Source organism: Leuciscus leuciscus (assembly GCF_965113295.1).
Source record: "Leuciscus leuciscus genome assembly, chromosome: 7".
Lineage (NCBI taxonomy): Eukaryota > Metazoa > Chordata > Actinopteri > Cypriniformes > Leuciscidae > Leuciscus > Leuciscus leuciscus.
The window spans coordinates 35,481,094-35,500,702 of record NC_138731.1 but is presented as its reverse complement, the minus strand read 5'-3'; the positions used below and the strand labels follow the sequence as shown (position 1 = coordinate 35,500,702).

At 36.9% G+C, this 19,609-nt stretch overlaps 2 protein-coding genes across 3 annotated transcripts; one reads left to right on the top strand and one right to left on the bottom strand.

The window, feature by feature from the left end:
- The first annotated feature begins 1,372 nt into the window (after nucleotides 1-1,372).
- Nucleotides 1,373-12,790, top strand: ccdc93 (CCC complex scaffolding subunit CCDC93). 2 transcript variants are annotated; one of them, XM_082174564.1, is made up of 23 exons: nucleotides 1,373-1,525; nucleotides 2,342-2,455; nucleotides 2,687-2,781; nucleotides 2,900-3,011; nucleotides 3,321-3,419; nucleotides 3,531-3,587; nucleotides 3,763-3,863; nucleotides 5,195-5,231; nucleotides 6,104-6,202; nucleotides 6,334-6,384; nucleotides 7,912-7,998; nucleotides 8,432-8,545; nucleotides 8,634-8,696; nucleotides 8,953-9,026; nucleotides 10,381-10,462; nucleotides 10,568-10,642; nucleotides 11,040-11,111; nucleotides 11,198-11,306; nucleotides 11,565-11,647; nucleotides 11,758-11,795; nucleotides 11,929-12,013; nucleotides 12,158-12,271; nucleotides 12,381-12,790. In XM_082174564.1, exons 1-23 carry the CDS (start codon nucleotides 1,442-1,444, stop codon nucleotides 12,435-12,437), a joined length of 1,902 nt encoding a protein of 633 aa, XP_082030690.1. In that variant the 5' UTR covers nucleotides 1,373-1,441; the 3' UTR covers nucleotides 12,438-12,790. The 2 variants fall into 2 exon arrangements, with proteins under 2 accessions (XP_082030690.1, XP_082030689.1); XM_082174563.1 differs by having other exon boundaries at nucleotides 6,101-6,202.
- Nucleotides 12,791-12,957: 167 nt separating this feature from the next.
- ddx18 (DEAD (Asp-Glu-Ala-Asp) box polypeptide 18) lies at nucleotides 12,958-19,405 on the bottom strand. The gene is made up of 14 exons (XM_082174562.1): nucleotides 19,248-19,405; nucleotides 18,769-18,933; nucleotides 18,489-18,680; nucleotides 17,295-17,430; nucleotides 17,084-17,184; nucleotides 16,776-16,975; nucleotides 16,585-16,699; nucleotides 15,683-15,822; nucleotides 15,413-15,574; nucleotides 14,827-14,979; nucleotides 14,609-14,722; nucleotides 14,400-14,456; nucleotides 14,117-14,294; nucleotides 12,958-13,816 (listed from the first exon to the last, which is right to left on the bottom strand). Exons 1-14 carry the CDS (start codon nucleotides 19,357-19,359, stop codon nucleotides 13,671-13,673), a joined length of 1,971 nt encoding a protein of 656 aa, XP_082030688.1. The 5' UTR covers nucleotides 19,360-19,405; the 3' UTR covers nucleotides 12,958-13,670.
- Nucleotides 19,406-19,609: the final 204 nt, after the last annotated feature.

Below are 19,609 nucleotides of genomic sequence, written 5' to 3'. Positions count from 1 at the left end.
CACTCACATTTACATTTATATTTACATAAAATCATTTGGTAAAATCGACTTACAAATGAGGAAAGATACAAATACAAGCAAAGCATAGAAATGCTAAAATATCTTTAGAAGCTTAATTCAAGACCCCCTGGACATATACCCAGAAATATCATAATGCTGAGTGTATATATTTAAAGGTTAATTCAATTAGTATTATTTTTAATACAAAATGTTGATTTGGCGTACATTTGCTACATTATATCTTTTTGGTTTCTTAGTTACCTTTACTTGTTTGCATGAATTAAACAGAGTAGAACATTTAAGCAAATATCCTGAACTACTATTTTATTACTATTGTTTTAATGCAGATGAAAATGCTGCATCTGGAATCCTGATGTGCAACATGTCAGGATTATGCATTTTTATGCTCTGCATAAATCAATAAATAAGCTTTTTGATTTGACTTTTGTTGAAGATACTTCAACCATCATATTGGTTTTAATTTACAGTAGGCCTATATTTTCTTACATTTCCATCTGAACTTCCAAGACTGATTAATGCATTCAATCTTGCACATAAGTGCAGGAAATACATACATCAAAAGCTAAATACAGATTTTGCGATTAGTTTATATCATAAATTGTAGGTGGTTCAATAAATATAACCTGTCATTTAATCATTATGTAATATCCCATACAAGTTTGAATCACTGTTTAGGCCTATTTATAAATAGCTGAAATTCTTGGCAGTATGTATTCGACAGCGTGTACAGAAAGCATCCTCTTGGGTTTTGGTCCTCAAGAAGCCCTAATGAACTCTTCAGGCCAATAAAGTCAACTAAGGTCACGTCTTCTCTAAATATGACAGATAACATTAAAATGTTTTCGGTAACAAGAGTAGAATTCACTGTGTTTCTCGGATGCTAGTCTATTCACATACAATCAAAAGAAGAGTATGCCTACACTGTGACTGTATTCATTCCGTACCTTACTAAAGAAATAAACATATTTAATATACTGAAAACATACTAAATCATTTGTCTTACCATTGTCATTTATGCATCTTACCCATTCTATAGGTTCAGGAGGAGTGTCACATCTCCTGTCATAAAAATAAACATCAAAACTGACACAAGACCAAAAACAATTATGTGACTTTACTTCTTTAACAAATAATACAACCTGTAATGTCTTAATAAGGTCTGATAGCTGAACAAATGAGAACTGTTCCTCATACTGCCCTTATCTTTAACCATGCCTCTCTGGATGAGAGCATGGATTTTTTCTTCTGGGTAACCTAAACCAAGCAAATACAACATTAGTATGTCGTCTTTGTCAAACACACAAAATAACCACGAGTTCAGTTCACTATATTCTATGGTAGTGCGCATTTGAATGGGTTTTTTTGACTGTGACAACTTTTGCGTCACGTTATCCATCTCACGTGACACATCGTGATCAACATGGCGGCCACCTCTGTGTTCCAGAGAGTGAGAACGGGCTCGAAAATCGGAGCGCAGTATGATCAGGAGGGCAATCTCATCAAGGTACCACTGGAATCAAAACACTTAAACCCTCATGTGTGCACATTTGCATTTGCAGCCAGTTTAATTTTTTTAAAGTTATGCTTCAATCAGAGAATCCTGCCACTTAACTTATCGGTTAAATATAAATACACTGACTGTACATGTTGTGTTCTAATTGTAAAGAGACGCATATGTTGTAGTAGTCCTCTTCCTCTTATATAAAAGTGAGGATACACGCATTAAGAAAATAAATAACAGGCATAATATATGAGGACGAGGTATCTACAAACGTATGCATTAAAGGGATAGTTCACCCAAAAATGAAAATTGTGTCGTTACTCACCCTTAAGTTTTTTCTAACCTGTCTGACTTTCTTTCTTCTGTTGAACTAAAAAGAAGATATTTTATAGAATGTTTGTAACCAAACAGTTGACGACACCCATTGACTACCATAGTGGTAAAAAAAATACTATGGAAGTCAATGGCTAGCTTCAACTGTCTGGTTGTCAACATCCTTCAAAATATTTTCTTTTGTGTTCAACAGACGAAAGAAACTCGTACAGGTTTGGAACAACATGAGGGTGAGTAAATGATGACAGAATTTATATTTTTGGGTGAACTATCCCTTTAAAAAATGCTCAATCTTACAATTTTTAGATACATTTTTAGAATTTTAGAACATTTAAGAATCAATAAATACTGCCTTTTCGTTTCTTCAGTGACAAGTAACAGAAAAGGATTAACATAAAATATAGATTTTTTTTATTTAAAGAGTGTTTTAATTTGCTGAGTCTGTACCGTCATAATACTGACAGCTGTATGTACTGTGATTGACAGGTGGAGACACGTGAGGATGAGGAGCAGAGTGTCAAGCTTGCTGAGATTTTGGAGTTGTTGCTTGCAGCTGGTTATTTTAGAGCACGCATTAAGGGACTGTCACCCTTTGACAAGGTACATCAGACTTTGCACACATGTACCAACCATGGTGAACATGATTTCAACAATTATTCACCATCATTTCCCTCTGATTTTAGGGATAAGTTATGGGTAGGGTTAGGATTAGGCTAGGTAAGCATAGGGTTAGGACTACATTTTTGGAAAGGTATGTTGTTCCAGCATTAACAAAATATGTGTTTTACACACCATAAGATTAATTATGAACAATCTCTGCTTTTACTTTAGGTGGTAGGAGGAATGACCTGGTGTATAACTACATGCAACTTTGACATAGACGTTGACCTACTCTTCCAAGAAAATTCCACCATCGGCCAGAAAATGTGAGTGGTAGATTAAACAATGCAGTAACATAAGAAGAATGAAGACTGACAAAAAAAATTCTGCTCAGACTGAACTGAATTCTGGTAAATGTGATTGTCTGTATCTTTTCCACTTAAGCGCTCTGACAGAAAAGATTGTGTCAGTTCTGCCCAGAATGAAATGTCCTCACCGATTAGAGCCTCATCAGATCCAAGGGTTGGATTTCATCCACATCTTCCCTGTTGTACAAGTATGTACACTTGCATATCTGTGGCACCTAAAAGTATTTATGCTCACCAATGCTGCATTTATTTGATTAAAGATACAGTAAAAACAGTAATATTGTGAAATATTATGACATATAGCAAAGCAGAATTTTCAGCCGCTGTTAGTCCAATTTTCAGTGTCACACGCCTCCTCGCTGAATAAAAATATGAATATCTTTTTTTTTAAAACAGAAAAACCTTACTGACCCCAAACTTACAGGAGTGTATTTAGTTTAAATGACTTGAGAAACAGTGCAAGAACACTTACGATGCATCTTTTGTGGGGTCTATAGTGGCTGGTAAAAAAGGCGATTGAAACCCGGGAGGAGATGGGAGATTATGTCAGGTCATATTCCATCTCTCAGTTCCAGAAAACACATGCATTTCCTGAGGTGAGACAACAGGTCAACACTGAAATATAATTAGAATGTATTAACAGTGTAATATATCAAACATGTTACAATCTTCAATCTTTGGAGACTCAGTAAATGTGTTTATTTTAGGATGAGGAGTTTGCATTAAGGAAGGATCGAGCCATCAGTACTGTGGTGAATGTTTGCGTAAGTATCCAGTAACCTTTTATCTTTGCTTTTTCATCTCTACTGAATTTAATATTGCCCCCATGAGCCCCACAGCTACAGAGCTGATGTGCCATCTGTTCATCCTTCTATATTTGATAATAGAATATTGTGAGGTGAAATATGGTTGTATATTGTCATGTGTGTTTGGGCGTAGGAGGTGTATGCTCCTCAGAGGCGTTATAAACGGCAGGTAGATGCTGGTGAGCTGTTGGATGAAGAGTCTCGGGTTCATTCCACCCTGCTGGAGTTTGGCAGGTACTGTCTTACCCTTCCATCACAGGACCTTATGACTTTGCACTCTTATCATGTCCAACTGGAAATGAACTGAGAATAAATGTAAAGTATAATTCCGGCATGTGAGACCTGTAGTTACTGGTGGGGTGTTTAAACATTACTCTTCAATAGTGGTATAATGATTCCCTTATGTCACGATTCGATACATATCACGATACTAAACTCACGATACGATATTATTGCGAAACTCCAAGACATATGATAAAAGCTAAAACTGTTGATTAAAATGCTAAATTTGACATTACATTGTGTGTGTAAATGAATAGGCTTGGACTTGGTGCTGGAAACCCAAAGCACAGGACAATAGAGACACCAGAATAACAATATTCATGATTCTGAAGCTGAAAATACAGGATTATTTTAGACGAATGCTTGCACTCTTTCACTGACTAGATATATTTAAAATAATGTAGGCCACTTTTTACTGGTAACATCAGACATCTGGCATTATCAGGACACACAAATATTCCCCCACTGTATTATTATACATTATATTCAACATTATATATAGTAGTTTAATGTAGTACTGACACTCAAACTTGAATTTTCCTCACACTGTAATTTTTATTTGGGGTGAACTATACACAATACATATTGTCACTATCCACGATACATATTGTCACTATCCACGATACATATTGTTGCATTTTTGAATTGCGATATATTGTGACACGATATGTTATTACACCCCTACTCTTCAAAAGTTTGGGGTCAGTAAGATTTTTTTAATGTTTTTGAAGGAAGTCTCTTATATTCACCAAGGCTGCATTATTTGATTACAAATCCAGTGCAAATCCAGTTTATTTAATCCTCTTATTTTTTCCCTTCATCTTTACTGGTCTGTTTCCTGCCTCATTGTTTCAGCAGCGCTGGGTTTAAATCTCCATTAATGGCATCTATTAATTCACAGGTTTCTGTACTCCTCTAATGTTCTCATTCTTAATTTCCTCCCTTTTCCTTTCCATCTGTCTCTTATTTCACTCATCAGTCCGTGCCTTCCCATTTCACAGTATATGCAGTGAGTATGACTGAGGTTCAGTTTCTGAGAATGGGAGTGACACAGATTGACTATCGGTCAGATGTTATGGCTTTGCACTGTCTTTACTTTTGCATCTTCCCAAGTGCTGTTCTTCACACATTGCATCTAAATGTTTCATTCATGTAATTTCCTGTCATGTGGTGTGTCATGCCTGTAGTCTGATGTGTTTTGAAACCAGCTCTTGCCTTGAGCTGCATGCTGTGTGTAATGTGAACGTGAAGCATTTCAAATGATTTATTTTCTGTTTTTCCAGGCGTTATGGATTCAGCAAACAGTCTAAAGCAGGCACAGTGAGTATCAGATGTTCTTTAAATTTTTTCGGCCTCATCACATAAAAAAGTTCAGTCAGAGAAGGTTACAAATAAGCAGCTGACTTATTTGTCCATGGGTAAAATGGATCCATTATTAAATTCCTTTGAGGTAATTTAAATTTCTATGGTGGATATTTTTTTCTAATAAAGCTTTGCAGTTTCCTAGAATTGGCAAGAAGTTGTTCTTTGTGAATGCAATCTCTAAATAGATTTGTAAAAATCTTGGTAACACTACAATGAAGTCTTATTTTTAATATTAGTAATAGTTAACATGAGCAATATACAGCTTTTACAGCATTGTTTAACTTTTGTTAATGTTTAGTTAATAAAAATACATTTGGTCATTGTTTATGTTAGTTCACAATGTATTAACTAATGTTAACAGATAAAATAATTATTTTAAAAATATAAAATATTATATTAATATTAACTACAGTAATAATAAACAAATTGAAAATCATAGATATATATTAGTAATACTCTTGATCAATACGATCAAGAGGTGTGGGATGACCTCTGGTCAATTTTGTCATCAAACAAAATCATAATGCATGCAAAACATTTGACAATTGGCTTGATGTCTGGTGTATATTGTAGTTCAATCATCCAAACCCAGTGGAATGTCGTTTAAACTGATATGAAATGTTTTCAGTTTTCAGCTTTCAGTTCTACAGGCAACAAAATTGGCAGAAAATGTCTGTTGACGAAGATTTTTGTATGCACTGACCGTAGAACCGCCCCTGTGGCGTCCATCTGGGTATAATAGACCACAGATTGAGAGGAGGGCTTGGCACTATCTTTGTTGATTTTGATTTGTTGTTAGTTAGATCATGTGATGATGTTTCTAGCAGGCAGTGGAGCAGAAGCAGGTGTTGGCTCAGGGCACGCAGGGTGTGCCGCCAGGAATGGCCCAAGTGTCTGAAGAAGAGGACCTGCAGGCAGCAGAGGAGGTCAGTTAGGATCATATGAACCTACACTTGTCCTTCAATCAAATCTCACTTGTTCCTAATCACCAGCTCTTCATCTGACCATCATTCATTTTCCATCAACCAATCAGAAGCTTTGTTTGATTCTTTTACAGCTCAGAATCAAGGCCCTAATGACTGGAATGGCTGCCATGGCAACCGAGGAGGTAAACTTCTAAAGTTATAGTATGCTAAGTAGTTTAAAGTGATAGTTCACCCAAAAGTAAGCTACACATGTATGACTTGCTTTATCTGTGGAACATAAATTCATATTTTGAGTAAAGAAAGTCATAAAACAACATGAGGATGAGTAAATGATGAAAGAAATTATCCCTTTTAAAGGTATAGTTTGCCTAAAAAGTAAATGTGGTCAGAATGACAATTTATCTTTGGGTGAACATTTTCTTTAAAAGTTGATTATTTACTCATCACGTATGTCTTCAGCAGATGCCATTTTACCAAGCATATATATATATTAGTGGTGGGCCGTTATCGGCGTTAACGTGCTGCGTTAACGCGAGACTCTTATCGCGCGATAAAAAAAATATCGCCGTTAATCTATTCTCCAAGTTGGGTTGGGAGATGGCTCTATACTACACAAGCTATGATGACGCAATCTACCCGCGGCCGCAAGGTAAACCCGGCTGCAACGCATATTCGTCGTCATCTTAAGTAAACACGGCTGAAAGTGAAAGCTGGTGAAAAAGATCGGTGCAACATCCATTATTTGGACTTGGTTCGGGTTTAAGCCGTCAGACGAGCAGCAGCAAACTATATACAGAGTGTGTGGGGTAACAGTTCGGTAAATTAACACACGACTAATCCGTTCTACCACCTCAAATTCAAAACGAAACATGATATCACTGAATACCAGCGCGCGCGTATTATTCCCATTCCAATATATCTTAGTGGTGTAGCACATAATCTCGATTTTAAGAATCGTTGTTGTGTTTCTTTTTAACTGAAAAGACATCAGTTAGACAATATTCTAATTTTAAATTTGGGGTTTCATAAGCTCCAAGCCATAATAAACATTAGACCTACTTAAGTCTCTGCAGCTAGTGTACTTACATTTTATTTATCTGCAAAATGATGTTGTATACTTACAGTTTTGCACAATATATGTTCTCAAAACTACATACACCCTTTAAAAAAATATACATTTAGCAGTTGTTTAGCAGGGTCTGTGTAATCTGTTCTGAAATGGTTTTATTATAATATACTGTATATCGTTATCGCAAGAGGCTGCAATGTATATCACAATATAGATTTTAGGCCATATCGCCCATCCCTAATTGATAGCCTATAGTAGTTGATAATAACATAGGCCTACCTAATGTTGCCTACGGACGGTAACAGTACAGTAGTAACCTTTTACAGTCTATGAGTATAACAGCTTTCTCAAGCAGTTTGTGATGCATTTTGGAAACAGGAGATGAGCCCCTGGTCTAATGCGCCACCTGGCTTGAGAAACCCGTTCTCAAAGACTTACTTTTATAGTCATTATTTGGGTAGCACACATATTCTGAATGCCTTCGGCAGAATTCAAATGAGCCATTTTAATCTAGATTAATCTAGATTAATTTCAAAATTAATCTAGATTAAAAAAATTAATCTATGCCCACCTCTAATATATATATATAAATGGTCAAGTCTGATAATTTTACACACTATTTCTGTGTGTTTTTTTGTAGGGGAAGTTGTCAGCCAGCACAGTTGGGCAGATTGTTGGTCTGCAATCTGAGGAGATTAAGCAAATTGCCACTGAGTATGCCGAAAAGGTAAGCATAGTGAAAACTACACTGAACACCTAAGAAATAGTTCTTTTTATTTTTACACTTATGGGTTTATGCTGGAATACACTACATGACCTTTGCACAGATTTGTGCTCTGGATTGCAGTCTGGAGGAGTCAACGTTAGTTTGCAAAAGTCATAGCCAGGGTGCGTCTCAATAAACTCCCTAGGTTGTGAATCATTGTGCGATTCTCTTCAAAAAGTGAAAGTGTCCTTCGAATGCGCACTTCAGAATCACCGGGTACTTTTCGCCTAATGTTTTCCGATTTTGGACGCAGTGATAAGTGTGTGATTCTCCAATCATTTAGTGTATGATGCCCAGTTTTTCTAACCATTTATAATGGTGTCAAGTGTGTAATGCCTAGTAAATTCCTTTGGATGTATGCCAGGCTTTATTGTACATACGTGTGATTGAACAGGCGGAGCGTTCTGTGGAGGATCGGCCAGAGAGATTTGGACCTGCGCAACAACACCGGCGTCAGCTGGCGTCATTTAACAAACAAATCACTCAAAAAACAAAAGAGCTGGAAGAGGTAATGCGCATATACCGCACATTGCTGATATCACAGTTATTGTCTCTCTTGTTTGTTTCTTTCTTCATTGTGTCTTGGTTTATTCCAGCTGCAATCCAAACAGCAGGAGGCCAGAGCGGCGTGTGATGATGCTAAAATCCAACTAGCTGAGGTAAGACAGGAAGACAGATATTTACTGACAGATAAAGGGTTTACTTGGACCATTAAATTAACCATGAAATCCAAATTTAGAAAATCATGAATCGGGACAACCTTTCACTCACATGAGATCACAGTAATAGCAAACAACAATGATCCAGTGGTCAATTCCTGATGGACAAAATCAAGTCCCAGTGAAACGGCTTCTCAAACATCACAATAAGACTATCGCAACTTTCATTCGCAGACTTTAATGTATGTGTTTTTAGGCCACAGCGCACACTGAAAAGCTAGAGCAAGAGCTGAGCTCACTGGAGGATGTGGAGTCCCAGACAGATTCTGGGTAAGTAAACAGAGCACCTGTTATTCTCTAAATAACGCGTTGGTTTTCATTTATACTTTTGAGTCGTTGTCCGCGTTGACGTGCAATTACACATAGGGAGCATGTGAAACCTGAGGGAGGGGTTCTGGCAGACCAATCACAGCGCTTGCGGTCCGCGTAGAATTGACGCGTTGTTACATTTTTGGAGAGGTGCACGTCAGGGTACTCCGAAGGGTACGCGCGCTACACACAGCCTTCGACGTAGCTACGGGATGAGTTCGACGCAGAATTGGTCTTAATGTCCACCAAAGTGTTTTTAGTCTACTGAAAATGTCAGCGCTCTTCTGAAAGAGCCTTGCTGTGGGCGCTTGAGATGCTATATGTGCTATGATACGAAATATCCGTGGAATTGTTACTAGTATCTGATTTCGCAAATAGTTTGTTTCTGAATCTAAAAATGTTGGTGGAAAAAAATATGAGATAGGAGGGAAAATAATAAGTCAATGCTTTTGCGTTCGCTCGCATAATTTTTGCATTACCCCGAGAAACTTTGCGTTCGCTCGCAAAACCTTTGTGTTCCCTCGGAAAAACTTTTGCGTTCGTTCATAAAACTTTTGTGTTCTTTGCGAGTGAATGCAAAGTTTCCTGGGGAACGCAAAAGCATTCCCAAATATTTTTTCCTCCCATTTCATTTTTTTTCTCTTCACTATGTCCCTTTATGGGCTCCGTAGAATTCGGACATACTACTCTTTTTGGATAGTTATTTTCATGTTATGAGCATTATATTCGGATGCAGCCTTTTTCTCAAAGACATTTTAGATTTCAGACACTTGATTCTAAAACCTAGTGAGCTATATCTGAGCTATCTGGTTAGACATTTTAAAATGTAACATACATTTCTGACATAAAGGCAGTTCCAAAAGTTAGGTAAGATAATGTGAAATTCTTATGACAGTCACATTAGTGAAATTCATTGAGATTCATTGTTGATTGTCAATAGTGTAACAATGTATGAAGCACAGCTCATACAGAAGTCACTTTTAAAAATAAGCTGCTTTCTGTGGGTCGACATGGCAATTTCACACGACAATCTGAATTTGATGCGAAATCTGTGTGGGGAAATCTTTCACCCTTATGTGAAATTCACAGAACAATGGGAAATGTGGGATATATAGTTCAGATATATAGCTTGGCATCACGCTGACACCAAAGTGTATTGAAATCAATTGAGAAACTTGACTAAAAGTTTGGAAACTCAAATTTTTCACTTCACACTTTTCATTTGCTCAAAGTTGAAAGCCAAAAAGCATGATGATTCTTATAAAGTGTCAGTGTCTATGCTTTTTTAACTATTATGTTTGTTTTTATCTTTTAGCTTGCTGGAGAAACTTCGTGCATTGGTGGCCATGAATGAAAACCTGAAACATCAAGAGCAAATGTTCCGCTCACATTGCCGCGTACGTTACAATAACAACATGTCGCATTAACTTGTTTTGTTTTTTTCTGTTTTAGTGAGTAATGTTAAAGACATGGCTTTCATCAACGGTTATGTGTGTGTATAGGAGGAAATGACCCGTCTGCAGCAGAACATTGAAGAGTTGAAGCTGGAATCTGGAGACGAAGGAGATGATAAGAAGGTGCCGGTGACAGTCTCAAATATAATCATACATAGCACACACAAATATTGGATAAAAACCCAAAAAGTTTAATTAGATATAGCTTTTTTTTTCTTTTTTTAAATCTTGCCTCTTTTAATGCTTTGGGGATTGCTGCCTTAGTATTTGGTCAAAAGAAGGTATCATCTTCTTATTGAGTTTTATGGCTGATTGAACGCCATTCGGCACATTAACACCATCAATAGTCACACAGTCCTGAAGTCTTTAAAAATTCCAGAACATAAAGAAGGTATCGCAGAAGGCTGCCTACTTTTTTCAAACAATTCTCTTAGTGGGTGTGCCAAAGTTTTGCAACGGAGCCGGTCTGTGTCAGTCTACTTTGGTTTCTCGGACTCATCCTCTGCATGTGTGTTTGTAGGAGATGAATATGATGATTGATCAGCAGTACACTACAGACCGAGAAAAACTACAGAAGATTCGTCTGCTCATGGTAGGTCAAGTTGAACTGATGTTTTTTCTCAGAAAATTGCAAGAGATTCTTCACACTCAAGTGTTTTTCTCTACTGCCCCCTACAGGCTAAGAGGAATCGCGAGATCGCCATCCTGCAGCGAAAGATTGATGAGGTTCCCAATAGAGCCGAGCTGACCCAGTATCAGAAACGCTTCATTGAGCTCTACAGCCAAGGTGTTTGTATTTAAAGTCAGCATGACAGTAAAAATTCACCCTATCTGTTTTCTAAATGCATGTTTTTTTTCTCACTAATCCATTTTACTTGGATGTACGTCACAATACAAAAGATCTCACTATTTCCATTATATTGCAACTTTAAGATGTTGGCTATATAATTGATAGATCTGATTGGATGGGCCGCAGTCAAACCCGTTGTAATATGGCTTACAGCTTTATTAAGCACTCTTTAATGGATCATTTGGTATTTTTCAGTTTCTGCAACACACAAAGAGACAAAACAGTTCTTCACGCTCTACAACACCCTGGATGACAAGAAGGTTTACCTGGAGAAGGAGGTATCGGCTTTGTTTTGCTGTGCTATTGGGAATGAGTTTTCTTGGAATCAGACTCTATAATCAGAGTGTAGTGTTTAAAAGAATGTGAGAGACTGTCTTTTCTTTCACAGGTTAATCTGCTGAACTCCATACATGATCATTTCCAGCAGTGAGTATTAAATAAAGCTCTAGGATCCATGTAGGAGCTTCTCAATATTACAGCAAGAGCCTTTACAATAAATTTCGACATGTCTTTCCTGAAGGCACAGGTACATGTGGGTAAAGTGTATGTATGTTTTTAGGGCCATGGCCTCATCAGGAAGTAAAGAACAGTTTCTCAGACAGATGGAGCAAATTGTGGAAGGAATCAAACAGAGCCGCATAAAGGTACAAAACCTGCTACTCTTGCTCATTTATTTCCATTTTGCCTATGAATTGGTTTAATTCCACTTTATTTGTGGTTCTTCCCCCTCAGACAGGAACATGAATTGCATTATTGTGGTTTTCTAATGTGTATTTATGCACTTAAAGATGGAAAAGAAAAGACAGGAGAATAAGATGCGCAGAGATCAGCTGAATGATGAATATCTGGAGCTGCTGGATAAACAGAGACTCTACTTTAAAACCGTCAAAGACTTTAAAGAGGTAAAATTCCCCCCTCTTCCCACATAGGGTGTAGACATTAATCTATTGAAAATTTATATTCTGGATTGTGGAAACAGATTCATAAAATGCACGGCCTTGTCTGTTTCAGGAGTGCCGCAAGAATGAGATGCTGTTGTCTAAACTGAGGGCAAAGGGAGCATCATAACAGCTGGACAAGCACACACACCCCTTCAATACACAAACTTCCTAATAGCACTTCAAAACACACACATTCCTTGATGTTGATGTTTCATTGTACCGCAGCCTCATGCTGATATCGCATCTGCTTTCGGACTGAAACACTCTGCTGTTCAGAATGTGTGTGTTAGCCTAGATTGTTCTATACATTTAACTAATTTACTGTTAAACTGGAAATGTTTTGTGCCTTGATGCCTTTTTCTTTAAACCCATAATGTATATAACACAAATGATCTTGCTAATCACCTTTCTTTTTGTATAGTGTTTATAAAAATCTGCTGCCATAAGACCAAAACACATTAAATTAACTACTTGCTGAGACTTGCAGTTCTTGTGCACAATTTAAAGATGATTATTGAGTGGTCAGTTGCCTCAGACTAAATGATAACAGCCCTTATGGCTACTAGGGCTGGGGAAATGGGCAATACATAGAACATTTACAACATATTTAACAAAAAACTGAACATAAAATCAAACAACCTCACGAATATTGTGAATGTGCTGGTTTTAATTTTACCAGTAAATAATATTAAAGTCTTAGCTGTAAAGGCCAGCTTTGTACATAGTTCATGAGCACAAAATGCATTTAAATAAAGAAAAAAAAAAAACATTAGAAAAGGCCAATAGCTTTGGAAAGTTCAATTCATTTGTTGTCTGTTGAATCATCCACATCACAACAAATTCTCAAAAAAATTGTTGTGGCAAGTAGTAGGTTTTAGAACTTTGCTTTAGTTTATTATATTAATGCATGATTAAAATTGCTATTCTTTTAAATCCATGATAAATGGTTTGGAAAATTCCTTAAATAACATTTTAATCAATATTCAGTTGACGTCACTTGTAAAGCCATTTCAGAGCAAATACATAAATGAAAATCAATAGGCTGATCTATCAAGGTCTTGAACCCTTCAAACGGCCGTAGTTACTACTAAGGTTGTAGGTCAAATCTCATATGGAAAGAGCAGACAGCAATTATTCACTAAATGTTCAATGTTTAATGAGTTGGGTGGGTAACAATAGAAATTTACCTATCTAACAATATAATGTCTTCTGAAAGCAGATTTCTGTACAGACATGGAATGCAGACTGATCAGTTTCTCACACATTTCAGGACAAGTAACTAAAAATGCCAATGGTGTGGTCTGATAGTTACTCCATATAGATCAAAAGAGGTGCACAACAGGAAAAATTCATCTTAATCTCAGCGTGAGAACTGTCTGCCGTCTCCCTTCCCTTTGTTGACGTGTTTGAAGATCCTGGCCTTGTGGACGTTCTTAGATTTCTGGTAGCCGAAGCCTCCGCCGCCACCTCGCTTCTGCATCTTCACCCCTTTACTGCTGTGAACATCTGAGAGAGCGAACGGTTAAGAACCAAACACTGCGATGTCAGAGGACTCTGAAAGAACTCAACTTATGAATATACTATAAATGCTTGGTACTGATCTACAGTACTGTTCAAAAGTGTGAGGTCAGTAATATTTATTTTTGAAAGAAATTAATTAATTTTCATAGAATAAATACAGCTGTGTTGATCATAAAACTTCTTTCAAAAAAAAACTTCTGAAAACTAGCATGTACAATGACAATTCCATGATTAACAAGTTCAACATGCAAGAAGATTCACTGTAATTCAGTGTTGAAAGGATACTGAGGTCCACAAAAGGCGGCACTTTAAAACCAAAAGACATCGCCACCTTCGGGAGGTCGAGTGTCTCTACGTTATAGATTTGTTTGAGGGAATGAGAGTCGTAAGCTCTGACGTAGGATTTGTAGGCCTCCTGAGCTGATTTATGAAGGTAGTAGTTCTTCTCTATCAGCTTCTCCATCTGAAAAAGACGAAAGCAAATACGGATTTTAAACGGATTTATTTGCTTTCAGAGGGATTCAATTTTAAATGAGTTAGTTCAATTCAACTGAATATGAAGTCTCACCTGAGATTGAATGTCTGAGATTTTAGTCCAGGAGAACTCAAACTCACTCAGAGGGACCTTTAGAGGAACACAAGACAGGCATCTTGACATGTTGAACAGCTTATTAACTACGTGTAAGTTTTATAGAGTTTTTCAACTCTTGTCATGACCATACAAAGCCGACACGCACTGAAAGCCAATATAAAACATTAACAATAGAGATGTAATACTTTGGCCTGTTTGAGGAATCGCAAAAAGCCGAGCTCCTCTGGTCTCAGGATCAGGAGGGCATGTCCTATGCCGTTAATACCACGAGCTGTTCGCCCGACACGGTGAATGTACTCCTAAAATTACCAAAAAATCATATTACAAAACAAATACACACATTTTAAATGACCAACATTGTTTGACTACAAATTTGATGGACTAATGGGCATGACCGCTGTACCTTTGGATCATCAGGTGGATCGTACTGAACAATCCAGTCCACCTCCGGGATATCGAGACCTCTGGCAGCCACGTCCGTACAGAGGAGAATACCAGTGTCTGCATTACAGAACTGGAAAAATGTTGTGGTTCTCTTTGTCTGTTTCTGCTTCCCCTGAAAAATCATGAAAACAAAAGTAGGTTAATTCAGGGTTTTTAAGATTAAACTTCAAGGCTTTTTTAAAATAGCTGCATAGATAAAATTAAGACCATATGGGTTTACAGTTCAAATAATATAAATTGACAAAAATAAAATTATAAACTTCACATTTCAGCCTTTAAAACATTTTTAAGAAAAGGGAAAACATTAAGTCAGAATTATAATTATATATTTTATAAATATAAAATGTGACCTGCTCTGAAACCACGAGTCACGCAGCAGCGCCAGTTAATTCAGAGCCTTTAATATTCGCATTAAGCCAGATTTAAGATATCTTGAAATGACAATTAAGACTTTTTTTTGCCTTATTATGGCCTTAAATTTGATACAACTAAATGTAAGACTTTAAAAAGCATTCATCACACTGCATAAATGCTCAATGACTCACGTGAATGGCCATGACGGGCAGGTCAATGTAATTAAGCAGCTCATAGTGGTACTTCACAGACATGCAGGACGAGAAGAACACCATCAGCTTCTTCTTACGATTCTTCTTCAGAAACGTGAAGAGCAGCAGGAAACGTTTCTCCGAAGGACATACAACATATCCCTAAAAATAAAACAAACCACATGCTTATTATCAAATAGTTCAAGTGAAACTCAAATATTTTTACACCAACCACACAGGACCCATGGGTGCTGATAAAGGGCAGTTTACCTGTTCAAGTCCTTCCACAGTGGCCGTGTCTTTGTTGTCATCCACCCCAACGTACAGCGGCTCCTTCTTGAGGGAGATTCGTGCAAGATCTTCCACCTTCCGTGTCTGTGTTGCTGAAAACAACATGGTCTGTCTTTTTTCTAGAGAAAGAGAAATATTTGTCATACACAAAATCCACACCATCCAAGTCATGATTTCTGAATTGAATGTCATGGATTAAAATGGTTGCATACTGGGTGTTTTATTCAGTGTATAAATATGTACTGAAACTGGTTTATATAGTAATATTTATAGGTTGATTGATATTGGATTTTGCTGATACAATAATAATACCTCCTTTATAGAAAGGTACTAAAAGGATTTTGGTGCTTATACTACTAAAATCTATCTAACTATCTTGACAAGAGTTTATGTTGAATGTATGTGTTAAAATTGAGTTTGTATAACCCCCCCAAAAAACAACAAAAAAACACAATAAAATCCAGAAAAAAATATTTGTATGCATCGTGTGGGACTTTAAATTATAAACAAGCCCGAAATACAATGGGACTCATGTTTTGAAATATCTATGCTTTACTACTTCCAGCTGCTCATTCAAAAAGATGGAGATAAAATATGCACCCTTACAACTATCTACAATATATGACAATATAAACACACCATAAAGTAAATATTGTCATAATCAACAGTAGATCAATAAGCAATCGTAATGTTATGACTTTGAACGTGCAGTGCTGACATTTATTTAATTCACTCACTGCCTTTTAATGTTTAATATTTACATTAAGCCGTATCACGATTATTGCTTAGAAAAATAGAACAAAAGTCTTAATACTGGACCAACAGGAACCCTGGTTTAAGGAAGTGATGTCAGGTTGATCAGGTAAGTCACTGGTTCTTACTAGGCAGTAGTTTGATGATCTGCTTAAGTTCTTCCTCAAAGCCAACCTCCAGAATCCTGTCAGCCTCGTCAATGATCAGACACTGAAGGTTCTTAAACATGAATCCAGGCGTGTTCTGTGGAGAGAAATAGCGAGGTCAAGTATACGGTACAGACCCATGTGGCCAATCTGTTCACAGTAAAAGGCCTTACCTGCAGGTGATCGAGAAGTCTGCCAGGTGTAGCGACCAGGATATTGACTCCATTAGCGAGTTTCTGGGCTTCAGCAGAACGATTGCTTCCTCCCATGATGAGGCCGTATGTGTGCACGTGATGCGTCATCAGCTCCTTCAGCACACCATATGTCTGCATAGCCAACTCACGAGTGGGAGACAGAATGACAACTCCAGTCCCTGGGAAACAGACCACAGTTGTGTCAAACTTACGGGTTTGGATGACATCTCCACTATGAAAAGGACTATAACAATCAGAAAAAGCCAATATATTCAGTGTGCACTCACCATTTCTGGGCATGAATTTGAGTTTGTAGATAAGCTCAATGGAGGGAATCAGGAAAGCCAGAGTTTTACCACTTCCTGTTTTAGCTGCGGCCAACACGTCTCTGTTGGAAAAGAATGAGCACACATCCCAAACGTTAATATGACAATTAAATAAATGTGATCATTACTGTCCCACAGAAACCCTGCCATCTCTGATGCACTGCAGACTCACCTCCCCTCCAGCAGTGGGCGTATGGTCTTGTGCTGGATCTCTGTCATGGTTTCAAAGCCCATTTCTTTCACTCCCTTCAGTGAATTCTCACTGACCACTTCTGCCAAAGATGCAAATGACTTGTCCTCAAACGCACCTGAGAAAGTCACCAGTGAGGGAAACAAATCCTAGTTACAATCGTTACCTATACATGTTAATTGGAAAAAATTTAAACAAATGCCTAACAAACTGGTTTATTTTTAGAAAGAAAAACATTTTGAAAGGTTATTTTGCATTGCAAATAAAGCAAAAACAACAATAAAAAGCTTCTGTAGATTTCAAATTCAATTGTTTTTACTACTACTTAACCATCGATAATTTTGTTTCTCAATTACAAATATGTAGTCATTTTTTATTTAATTCACTTGTCCAAAAGGTTATTAAATTATTTATTAAATATATATATTTACCAACTGAATAAGAATTTAAGATAGACTTATCTTACTAGTAATGAAACATGCATCTCTTATTTTGTCACCCAATTACAGATATATGTAGTCACTTTTAATTCACTTTTCAAAGAAAGTCAAATAAATTGGTTTATTTACTATAAAGCAAAACATTTCAAATGGTAATTTTGCATTTCAACTAAAGCAAAACCCAATCTAGAACTATTTTTTTCACCAGATAACTGAAAAGAAGTTTCTGTGAATTTAAGATTAGATTATCTTACTAGTAATAAAACATGCATCTCTTATAATTTTGTCACTCAATTACAAATATATGTGCAGTAATTCAATTTAATTAATTCACTTATCAAAAAAAGTCTAATTGGTTTATAAAGAAAAGCATTTTAAATGGTTATTTTGAATATCAAATAAATCATTTCACCAGTAAACTGAATAAAAGAAGCTTCTGTGAATTTAAGATTACATTACCATGCTAGTTTTTATTTCTTTTTACGAGCAATAACACATGAATCTCTTATTTTGTAACTCAATTACATGCATGTACAGTAATTTATTTAACTGGTCAAACAAAACTTTCTGGAAAGTTTTTCCTAAAACTAGCCAAATCGATCGGACATCTCATTATTTTTCGCATTTAAATGAGCAGATAACTAGACAAACTAAACCATTAAACACCATATATGACTAAACTAAACAATGACTGATTGCAGACTGTATTTAACATGGCCGGCTGTGCCATGTTTACCTGTCAGCCCAGAAGGAAGCTGTGGTCCATCTTCATCACTATCATCCTCCTCAGCTGATCCCTCTTTTTCATTTCCATTCTCTGAAAACTTCACAGACTCCTCCTGTTTCTCATCACTCTCTTGCTGCTCTTCTCCAGCTGATGCTTCTGTTGTCTCTTTAACTTCATCCTGCTTTTTGACCTTTTTCACACCTATAAGAGTGCATGTGTATACATGTCAAATACTTGCATTCATTTGCATAATTATAACGATACATTCACAGCAACATTAAACACTCACTGGATGTCGAGTCGCCTGTGCCATTCAATTTTCTTTTCTTTTTCTTCTTGGTTTTCTGTGAGGTTTCGCCGCCCTCGGTGGAGATACTTTGCTGCTTCTGCTCTTCAGTGATTTTTGGAGCAGAATCACTGGTCACATCAGCTTCTTCCAGCACAACCTTCACCTCTGCCAGATAAGAAACACATAAAGCATATTTCAGGAAAGAACATGTACACTCAATATGAAGAGTTAATGCATTGAGATTGACGGTGACGTTAACATGTTGCTCAAGATTAACTTGTCCCTTATCAACATTATAATTACGGTTTATTTACATTTATTTATTTATGTCGTGGTGAGTTAAACACAACTGACTGAACTATAAGACAAAACTTTACGAGTGGATTTTAAAGCGGTGCGATTATCACATGGTGGATCCGAGATAACGCCTAAATGAAGTATACGTAACATTCATCTTTACAACAAAAGTGAAAAATCACCTCCGCCGATTTCTTCTTCTTCCTTCTGAGATCTGAGAAGTTTCCGTTGTTTATTTTTTTCATTTCTCTTTTGAATTTTCTTGCGCAGAATCTTCATCTGCATGTCCGCCATGGCTGTACACAAACACGTGTGTGCGTGCTGCGTGGGGTCCTACGCTTAGCTGACTGACACATAATATGCCTGACTAAAAATGACTATGGTTCGAAATCGTCCCCAATAGCATTCCATTATTCACTATATTATTTATAGTCGGAAATTAAATGTGTCTTTGTTAAAAGCTGTTCCTGGTGGTTTGGTTCAGCTGATTAAAAGTGCATTGTTATACCTGTGATTCCAAGACTGAGTAATTTCAACTCTGGTC

What these genes read in the sequence shown, in the direction of transcription:
- ccdc93 (XM_082174563.1), top strand. Translation starts at nt 1,442, where the DNA reads ATGGCGGCCACCTCTGTGTTCCAGAGAGTGAGAACGGGCTCGAAAATC. An exon ending in ACATCTTCCCTGTTGTACAA is followed by an intron (nt 3,012 to 3,320) that starts GTATGTACACTT and finishes TGGGGTCTATAG; the next exon opens with TGGCTGGTAAAAAAGGCGAT. An exon ending in TCAAACAGAGCCGCATAAAG is followed by an intron (nt 12,014 to 12,157) that starts GTACAAAACCTG and finishes ATGCACTTAAAG; the next exon opens with ATGGAAAAGAAAAGACAGGA.
- ddx18 (XM_082174562.1), bottom strand. Translation starts at nt 19,359, where the DNA reads ATGGCGGACATGCAGATGAAGATTCTGCGCAAGAAAATTCAAAAGAGA. An exon ending in CACAGGCGACTCGACATCCA is followed by an intron (nt 18,681 to 18,768) that starts GTGAGTGTTTAA and finishes GCACTCTTATAG; the next exon opens with GTGTGAAAAAGGTCAAAAAG. An exon ending in GATTCCTCAAACAGGCCAAA is followed by an intron (nt 14,457 to 14,608) that starts GTATTACATCTC and finishes GTTCCTCTAAAG; the next exon opens with GTCCCTCTGAGTGAGTTTGA.